Source organism: Pantherophis guttatus, chromosome 1, assembly GCF_059756535.1.
Source record: "Pantherophis guttatus breed Tessera chromosome 1, ASM5975653v1, whole genome shotgun sequence".
Lineage (NCBI taxonomy): Eukaryota > Metazoa > Chordata > Lepidosauria > Squamata > Colubridae > Pantherophis > Pantherophis guttatus.
Window position 1 is genome coordinate 199791897 of NC_142063.1, and position 9788 is coordinate 199801684.

A 9788-nucleotide genomic window follows, 5' to 3' on the forward strand; every position below is an offset into this window, starting at 1 on the left:
TGAAACAAAGTTAGCATCTACATGGAAGCAGTTTTGTCAGAGGCTGCTCCAAATTGAGAGTTGCTCATTGGCTGAAGCTTGTCTAGTCCTAACTCTGAATCTTCAGGCATAAGATGAAAACCTGGTTTTATTTCGTTGATCTACTTTTTAGCTCCTAAAACCTGTTGACTGGCGGAGGCTTTGATGTACGCACTGTGTTTTTTGTGACTTTAAATACAATCTCTTGTTTCTCATTTGTATTAGCTGCTTTGAAAGCTTCATAAGAGAAAAGTAGGTTAAACATATTTTAAATACATCCCTGGAGCAGATGATAGAAAATTGCCTCTTCATTATTTGATGGTATTAGTTCCTTTTCTTAATGTGTGAGTATATATTTAATGTTAAATTGGGGCTGTATTTCTGTCCCAGCATACAAGTCACATTATCTCTCTGTCTGCACCTACCCCATGCAAGAAAAAACTTTTGTCCCTGTTATCTCTGGGATAGTAAGAGCATTTACCTGCGTACTTCCATTACCCTAAGTGGTCCAAGCCACTTACAGTCACTTACTGAAGTTGAGGTTGGGTGTTCAGGGAGATATATACTTACAGGTGAGTGCTGTGGCCAAACATTGCTGCTATTTATCTCAATAATAAATAAATTATGCATCAATCCTCCTGGTTAATCTGCCCCATGAATGTAAATAGGAAAAAGGTTTGTTGCCCCACTCTGTCACTGCTGTTTGTTTCAATGATTGCTAGAAGGTGAGGCTAGCCATTGTGATTTCACACTAATGTTGTCCATGTCACGAGACATGGCCTTTGTGACCTCAAGATGATGCTTTCTGTTTAAAGGAGACAGTCTGTCCATTGGGACCTAATGCAGATGACATTTGGCTGAGAGAAAGGATCTGCTCATGGTTAATTTGTACTCTCAAGAAGATAAACTGGATGGGTGCCCCATCCTTTTAATCCTGTTCCTAAGATTGGGTTATGGCAGACTTCACCTGCTCAGGTGCCCTGCAGATTAATGGACTTCAATTCTCAGAAGAGAAAAGGACAGCAAGAGGTATTTTTGTTTCCCTTGCTCTCTCTTAGGCACTGTTCTTCAAAGTTTCCCATATCCTTTTGAAATAAAAGCAGGGGAGAAGATGCTTCTGCAGGCAATAAATACTTCTTGAAATCTTTGCAAACAAAATTGCTGACATTCACTCTCAAATATCTGCTGCTTGCTTAGTTTAGTAGAAAGATAATCCCATTGTAAGATTATCTGGGATTATTTTGTGGGATCCAAGGAAATGATTAAGAAACTTTTTACTATACATTTTTTGAAGGTAGGAATGGTCCCTTTAAATTTGATGGAGGCAATGATAATTTCCTTATGAAGAGGTCATCTCTTAATCCAGAAGCCTGGACAACTTCTATTCATTCTACAATCTTAATTTTCTGATAGATTTTGCAGAAAGTGATAGGGTTTCAGCTACAAAAGTTCTAGAGGTAATGAATTATCTGGATTTCTTCAGTTGCAATTCAGAACAGGGCATGGGACTGAGACAGCATTAATTGCTTTGGTGGATGGCCTACCTAGTGTGTCCCCCTAGATATCTTGGTAGCGTTCACTACCATTGATCATGGTATCCTTCTGAATTGCCTGCAAGGATTGAGGGATGAAGGCAATGAGTTACAGTGATTCCATTTCCTGAGTGGATGGTTCCGATTGGTGACCATGACGGAGGAACACACTAACCCATGGTTGCTCTAATATGGGTTGCTGCAGCAGTTCTCTCTCTCTCTTAATATCTACATAAAACTGCTAGGAAAAGTCATCCATCCATTTGAGACAGAACCTTCAATACGTTGTGATACTCAGTTACACTCTGCCACCAAGGCCAAAGTGGAGATACTATGGTTCTTACTTAGTGACTGGAGGCTGTGAAGGGCTGGAGGAGATGAAAGAAACTCAAAATGAATTCTAGCAAGATGGAGTTGCTCTTCATAATTAAACAATTTGGCTCAATTTTGGTGTCAATGTTAGCTCTGTATAGGCAACAGATCTATGACCTTGGGCATCCATGCCTTCAACTCTACCTGGTTTGACTACTGCAACATTCTTGATATGGGGCTGCCTTTGAAGTTGACTAAAAATGCAATTGCTTTAAAATACAGTGGGTCTGGCAATTAATATTGATAAGATTGACACAAGCTCTACAGTAGGATTGCATGCAAGCATTTGTATAAATAAATAATAGCTGGTGCATAAAGACTTGTACCGAATTCGTTTTTACAGTACATAATGGAAGCATAGATATAATGGGAGAAAACTGATTTTTTAAAATAAGTTCACACATTTAGAGATTTTTGAGCATTAAAACATTATTCTGGGGATTAAAATGTTTTAATCCTGCATTGGATATGTTCATTATTTCTTTTGTAATATGCTAAATATGCAGCCTCTAAAGAATGAAACTTGACTGTTCTATCCTTGCTTAGTCCTAACTATTTTTCCTTGAAAACTGAAAGTCTAAAAGGTCACATGCTGGAACTTAGTTCTTTAGCAGGGTCATAATATCAGTGACCTGTTTTGTTCTTCTTGAGTCACACTGGCTCCAACTATCCTAGAACCAAACTTTTACCACATAGCTTCAACTATAGCAACAGCAACACAACCAAAATCTCTCTAGCAAATGGTTTCCTAGAGTCTATAAACTCTGATCATATTCTTGATAAAGCATTAAAGCTGGTCTAAACAGGACACAGCCAAATTCTGCTATGGAATGTATTTAGCATTCTCTATCTGGTCTCAAAGCCCACCAGTTCATCTGATCTTTCATCTATATCCTAAACTTCTTCAAGATGTGTACACAGAAGACAGACTTTATCTACACAACACCCCATTGAGACTTAGAAATTGCCACTTGCCCATGATCTTGCCCATGGTTATGAGCTTCCTAGCTGAGCAATGATAGGCCATTGTTCAGAACCAATGTATCTAGCGAATATATTCTTTTATAATTTTATTTCTCTGTCACTCTTCCTCCTGTGGATGCCTGCTACAGACCACAGACCACTGAGTCTAGCTTGCTTTCTTTCTTTCTTTCTTTCTTTCTTTCTTTCTTTCTTTCTTTCTTTCTTTCTTTCTTTCTTTCTTTCTTCTTTCTTTTCTTTCTTTCTCTCTCTCTCTCTTTCCTTCCTTCCTTCCTTCCTTCCTCTTTTTTTCCACATTGGAAGATATGAATAGAGATTTTGTTGCAAGCATTGCTTTTCAAGCAGTCACGGATATAGATGTAACCATCAAAAGTGATGTAATTTTTTTTCCTGGCCAGGAGAAATTTAGCTCTTTTTTTTTTAAAATAGAAGAATAGCCCCAAAATCATGCACTATAGTATAGTTCTTACCCAGTGTTGGTTGGCTTGGAACAACCTGAGTAGAAGGTTTAGGGCTGAGAGATGTAGTGCAATTTACTCCATTTTCTGCTGGTGTAGGTTTTGGTTCATTGTGAGCTTCTGAAGGCGCATCTCCTTGTTCTGCCTAACAATTCAAAACATTCCCCATAAAATATGAAAAAAGGATTTGCGATTAGAGAACTTGCATGAGGTTTTTACTTTTAACATGTACAGATTCAACCCATAACAAACGCTGGTATTCCTGTACTAAGATTTATTCAAATTGTTCTTTGTTAAGAAAAATTGTACTTCTTCTCATTTCACCATCAAAAAAGGCTTGCATAATAAAATAAATCTAGCTGCCATTATTACTGTTCAACTCTTCTGATTACTTACAGGTAAATGGGGGAGGGTTTTTTTTTTTTAAAAGCAACAACACTTGAAATTAAAAAACCCTATCATTTTAACAAATAAATAGGAACAATCCAATTTCAAAATTAATATATAATTAAATATACAGAGACCCCACTTGGAAAGCTGCAGAACCTATTATATAGATCGTGTTGGTAAAATACACCCCTAATTTTAGCTGTAAAGAATCACCATGTCAATTAACCCTGGCAATGGAAAATGACAGTAACACACATTTTTAACGTCAAGTTTCTTTCATTGCTTTTCATCCAAATTTATTCTCCCTGAAATTAAAAAGAAAACCTAGGCTTAGGCACGCCAGTAAGTCACGATCGTCCCATTTCTGCCTACAGAGCTCTGTAAGCTACTATGTTTTAAGGTAATAACTATGCAAGGACATCAGCAGAATGCACCAGTTACCACTTAACACCATATGACAGAGAATGATTTCTTTCGCTTTCCTTTCAGGGTTTGTGTCCCAAAAGTCTGATTACTAATTCACCACTGAGGCACAGCAATAGTTCCCAGGACAGCTCACCCATAATTATATTCAACAGATAAGCTTACGTAAACAGTACCTCCATCCTTGCCGCATGCTTGGATGACTATGCCTGTACCGTTCAACCTGTTTAAACATTCCCAACAACCTGTACTTCCTTTACCAGCTCTCAATGCCCATGTTTAGAGCCTCATTCCTTTTTACTAGGCACTAATCCTCTCCCCCTTGCTTAAGGTCCTATTTATCGGAGGAGACTGAAGACTCCTGCGAGACAACTGGAAGGGGGGAAGAAGATCCATAGTTACAGAGCACTGCTAAGCAGTTTGCCTCCTTGAGGTACGAAAATTTATATAAGGAGGACCTGTTGCCATGGTACCTTGCTGGATTAGCTTCTCGGGAGGTTTTCATTAGCATTCTTCACTGGTAATAAACTGATGAGAGGGGGGAGAGAGACAGTTCTTTTCTCAAAACCCTTCACCTTTCTAGTAAGAAGGTATAGGTTGAACAACAGGGTGGGATAAATGAAACTGAAAACTCTGTTTTTGCACGACACACTACCGATAAGGTTTTCCTTCCTGCTCCAATTTAGTACTTCAGAGGATAGCAGGCGTAAATTAGCTCTATAAGGTATAAGTCTATACCTTACAATACATCCAGTCTTTCAAATGTAGGAATTATCTGTTTACATTTCCTCCCTAAAAAATTGAGGCAAGGTAGCTAATAAACAACTCTATATTGAATTTTGTTTGTTGGCACCTACTGAATAAAAGGAAGAACAAGGGGAAAAAAAGGGAAAGTACAGTATAATAAATAAAAGCTTGGCATCTTTGCAGATTAAACCAGCTAGCCCACAGAGAGATACAGGCATTTATTTGGCTCCTCATTACAAAGATATTTATTTTGCTGGAACAAAAATGCAACATCTTAAAGAGCTGGAGAGAAGCTGCTTACAGAAACATTGATGTAATGCTGAATTACAGCCAGAGCAATTGTTTGTGGAGGGATCCCTCACCTGGTGCTGAAAGATAACTGCATCTGGAGCAATGCAGCAGATTTATCACACAGTCTAGTGCACATAAAACAAAGTGAGAAAGAGGGAGATGGGGAATTTTAACACACAAGTGTTCAGACTTGTAGAATTATGACTATGCCATGCTAACTCAAGCATGGTTGACAAAGATGAATAAAACAATTTAGTAGTGCTTTATCTTTTTTTTTTCCTAATTTGGAATTTGTTGTGGTTTGCATTTTTATTTTTGGAAGCTGTTGCATCTAGAAAACAAATGTTCAATTACAATGAACAGGGCTGAAAAATATAAGTAGGTGTTCAGATATTATAGCTAGGAGATTTGGGGGAAAGGCTGATCGTTTGAGTTATTTGAAAGGTTTACACAATACATATCGGGATTTATGTCCCTTTTCCAGATATGCGGATTCTGTTTGACTGATCTCTAACCATGACTCAGTTGTCCAAAACCATGGAAGCTTTGACTAAATGCTAGTTAAGCAACTAGCTGCAAGATATAATATTTTTAATAAAATGATAAAAGTAGGGACATGATGTACACTTTTTTAGTATGTGTGTATGATGTTAGGACACATGTGCAAAAGAGATGGACTTTGTGGCACAATGGTATGACACTGCCTTTATTGGTTGCCCCCTTGCCCTCTCACCCAGCCCCCCTGAGGGAATGTCTCTGTTAGAGACAGTTTGTTTAACTGTCTCTAATTTATGGGACTCAAGAAGAAAATAACATTTTCGTAGAAAACCACCGCACTTAATATTATTAACAATATTTGTAGTTTTAAAAGTTGATAATTATTAAGAAAAGTAGTTCTTTCCAGTCATGAAAATTAAATGAAATGTGCTGTTCCATGTCTAAGCTTTTTGAAATTTACAGAAATTCAAATGTATATAGTAAAAGCTGGCTCATATATGTAAATCAAAATACATGTTGTTGACAGAAACATGCAGAAACATACATTTTATGTTGGGAATGCAACCTTCTGAAGGGAGGCATTAACTTGTGAGGATCACTTCTCTTATGCTACATTTTAGGAAACTGATTCAAAAGAGAAAAAGAAATCCATTCTGTTTTTTATAGTAGCCAATTACATTGAATAAATCCACGTTACCAGTCATGATGGAATTAGATTTTACCTGCAATGCAGAATGCAATGGCTAAAACTTTTTAAAGTTTCTGTTACTGTTATTGACATTATTGGAACACGGAACTGGATGGGGAGAAATAGGCTTAGACTCATCTCAAGGGACTGTGGATCTGGAAACCAACCAAGACTAGAGATAGTTGATGTGTGTCTCTGGATAGGGTAATATTCTCCTTTACCAATTGACCCCATACTGTGTGGGTTTCTTGGAGTCATAGCTTCTGACTGAACAATAGGTGGAGAGACCATTCCCAGGACAGCTCTTGGGCCTTTTTTGTGCCTTTTTTATTTTTATGAGGCAGCTTTCATTGCAGTCCCTTGTGTCCTTTTCACTACATGGATAGAATATTGTGATATGCTATATATTGGGTTGGTCTTGTAGATATATCCTGAAGTTTCAGGTGATGTAACTTGCACTAACCTACCATAGTTACAGGAACATCGAGGTTCACCCATGTAAGAGCATGACTACGGAAATTGCAATGGCTGCCAGTTAGGTTTTGGGTGCAAGCATGTCTCCTTTAAAGACTTACATTAATTAAAGTCTGGGTATACTATGCTTGCCTCTTCCAAAGTGAATTTACTATTTAGAAAGCCCCCAGACAGTCTGACCTCTGAGGGAAATAAACTTTTATTATATGGGTGTCCCTATAAATTATTTAAATAAATAAACTTTGACCCAAGATTTCAGACTTTCTCAGTAATACACTCCCTGTCCCTCTGGAAGCAAATAAGCAAGCAAATAAATAAATGTTTCAAATACCAGTTTATTCAACAATATTACCGAGCAGTGTGTGTAAATTGAAATGTCATCACTTTGAATAATGGAATCTGTTCACTGTAGAACAAGACCAGCCACATGAGTGACTCCACAATTTCCTGCATGTCTTTTGATTATCCCAATCTTTCTATAAAGGAGCAAATTTCAATGTAGGGCATACAACTTAAGAAAATATTAAAAATTGACATGTGTGGGATACCCTTTACAATGTAAATTTTTTTTCTACAGTCTTACAGCATCAAGCAGTATGCTCAAATGACCCCTCTGTTATTTCATCAAATCCCAATTCTTACCTCCTTCTTTATTTCTTCCTCGTCTTCTAGAGTCAGTGCTGCCAGTTGTTTTGCTCTCTGCTCCATCAGGTTTACGTATCTGATTGGATTGGATAATGCCTCAATAACATCTGCAAATGAGGGAGAGATTTAGAACCCAATGCTGCTTTCTATTGAATAGCGCTGGTTTTTTTTTTATAAAAACTGATCTATCATTCTAAATTTAGGCTGATTTTTTATATTTATTAATCTTCAAAGCCAGTTTTAAAAAAATAGAGGTCTAATGCAACTGGAGGAAGAGGAAGAGGAATTAAATTCCAAGTTTGACATAAAAAGCAGGGACGAGTGCAGGAAGGAGCAACATCAATAGTTTACAAGGAAAGCACAGCAAAATGAAATCAAGGAACACAGTTCAAAGTCCTCAAGAACTGAGCACCTTCTTCTAGGACACAGATTGTTGGGGGCAATATGTTGACTCTGTAAACTGCTTAGAGAGCACTGTGAAGCGGTATATAAGTCTAAGTGCTATTACTATTTCTCACTGTTTCAAATTCTTAATGCAAAGGTTCAGTTAAAGTAGTTATTTTAGATGCTGACAATATATGACACTTTGTAAATAAAATAATTGTAAGTTACATTTCTATTTTATCTTTATAAATTTGATAGTTACCTGCATAGGTATCAGGTACGTAATCTTTCACCTCAATGTATACAAATATGGCTGGCAACATCAAGGGCTGATTCCTTTCATTCCTTAGGCAAATATAATGATAACCTGGGGGAGAAAAACAGTGAGACAGCTACTCTCTCTGGGCCTCCATTTCTCTTACAAGTTAACGAATGCAGCGCTGCAGGCAATAAAAGCACACATCACAAAAAAACTGATAAATGTTTAACTTGAGTAAGACAGTTAACTTTCAAATTCATGAAAGTAAGCTGTAAAGAACAAAGGCCCATCCATTACAATATTTTTGTGTGCCTGAAATGCCCAATGACTCAACTGACTCCTTGTGGCTTTCTTTCATTTGAATGTTTATATTTTAAAAATCACCTTTTGATTAGAAATCTGAAAAACTGGAACTGGAAAACTACCTGGCAGCCATTTTGTGTCACCACCTATTAATATGTTCTCACAATGCAATTGTGCCCCCTGAGTCCAAAGAGAGTGGTAAGACTTTCTTAGGTGCTTGAGCGGCAATATGTAACTTTGGGAAAGTCCAGGTTTGTTAGGAAGCTTAAAGGTAAGCTCAAAGAATAAGGCTTAAAATTTGCTACTGGAGGATTATAAATGGAAGATAATGTTTGGTGTTTCAGGCTTGCAACTGCCTAGAAGCCCTCTCAAAGAAGGGAGAAGTCATGAAATTAAAGGTCCGATAAGATTGTGGACCAAAGCAGGAACTCATCTCAGAGATAAGCCAACTTGAAATAGAGTTTGAGGACTTGTGAAAGCTTCCTTTCCCATATGTCATTTCCTAAATGGTCAAGGCCAGTTTTGGGATCAGGTTTAATGCCATTTCTCCTGCAAACAATCTCTGCAGGAGGGAGCAGCAGCAGTCTTGGCTGGAGAGTCAAGGGGAAGGAGGCTGATTCAGCTGACTTGGGTCTCAAGATGCCATCCCCTAGTAAGTCCTGTCATAGTTGTATACTTACATATGCAGGAAACATGTTACCTGAGTTCTGTTTGCCTTCTTTCCTTCTTTCAAGATTAATGCAATGACAAAAACAACAACAATAATCCAAATCTCTACCTGGTCGAATTGCTGATACTGGTAATATCCGATGCCCGATAAACTTTCCTCCTTCTTCATAAGCAGCTATCCTCAAACATGCTAGAGAAGGCAGGACCACCTGAAGAGAGATTTTTTTAGTGTTTTATGGTGCACTACATACACAGAGTTGGAATAAGAAGCATTTTCACAGAGATATTTCTGAAAACTGTTAACAGGATTTGAATAATACTTGGATAATACAGTCTGAGTCTTTGGCTAAATTTTCTCTCACTCATTCACATACAGAGAAAAAGTACCCTTGGGAACATCATTCTTGGCAACTATATAAGCATGTCCATGTTTTCTTGGCAACTGTACAGAAGCCGTTTGTTTTTTTCTAGGATTTTTTCTACTTTTCAATCTAGTCTATACTTCTGAGATTTCTTGGTGGTCTCCCATCCTAATACTAATCAGATTTCAGATTTTACCCTGCATAACTAACTGAGATCAGCTAAGGTCAGCCACAAGAAAGAAAACAAAAAAGATAATCAATTCTCTTTTTCTAAATACTGGAATGAACTGTAGT

At 37.5% G+C, this 9788-nt stretch overlaps 1 protein-coding gene and 1 long non-coding RNA gene across 2 annotated transcripts in view; one reads left to right on the forward strand and one right to left on the reverse strand.

Annotated features, from left to right (window-relative positions):
- The window catches only part of PLCB1 (phospholipase C beta 1), a 498146-nt gene that overhangs the window by 74110 nt on the left and 414248 nt on the right, over window positions 1–9788 (reverse strand). The window contains exons 21-24 of the mRNA XM_034432348.3: window positions 9242–9341; window positions 8164–8268; window positions 7515–7624; window positions 3374–3506 (exon numbers count right to left, since the gene is read on the reverse strand). Of these exons, the coding sequence (XP_034288239.1) occupies window positions 3374–3506; window positions 7515–7624; window positions 8164–8268; window positions 9242–9341 (448 nt within the window). The remainder of the gene's footprint in view (window positions 1–3373; window positions 3507–7514; window positions 7625–8163; window positions 8269–9241; window positions 9342–9788) is intronic.
- LOC117674366 (uncharacterized) lies at window positions 867–7715 on the forward strand. Its single transcript, XR_004593819.3, has 3 exons — window positions 867–1047; window positions 4506–4607; window positions 7545–7715. It is a non-coding gene; the product is annotated as an uncharacterized LOC117674366 (long non-coding RNA).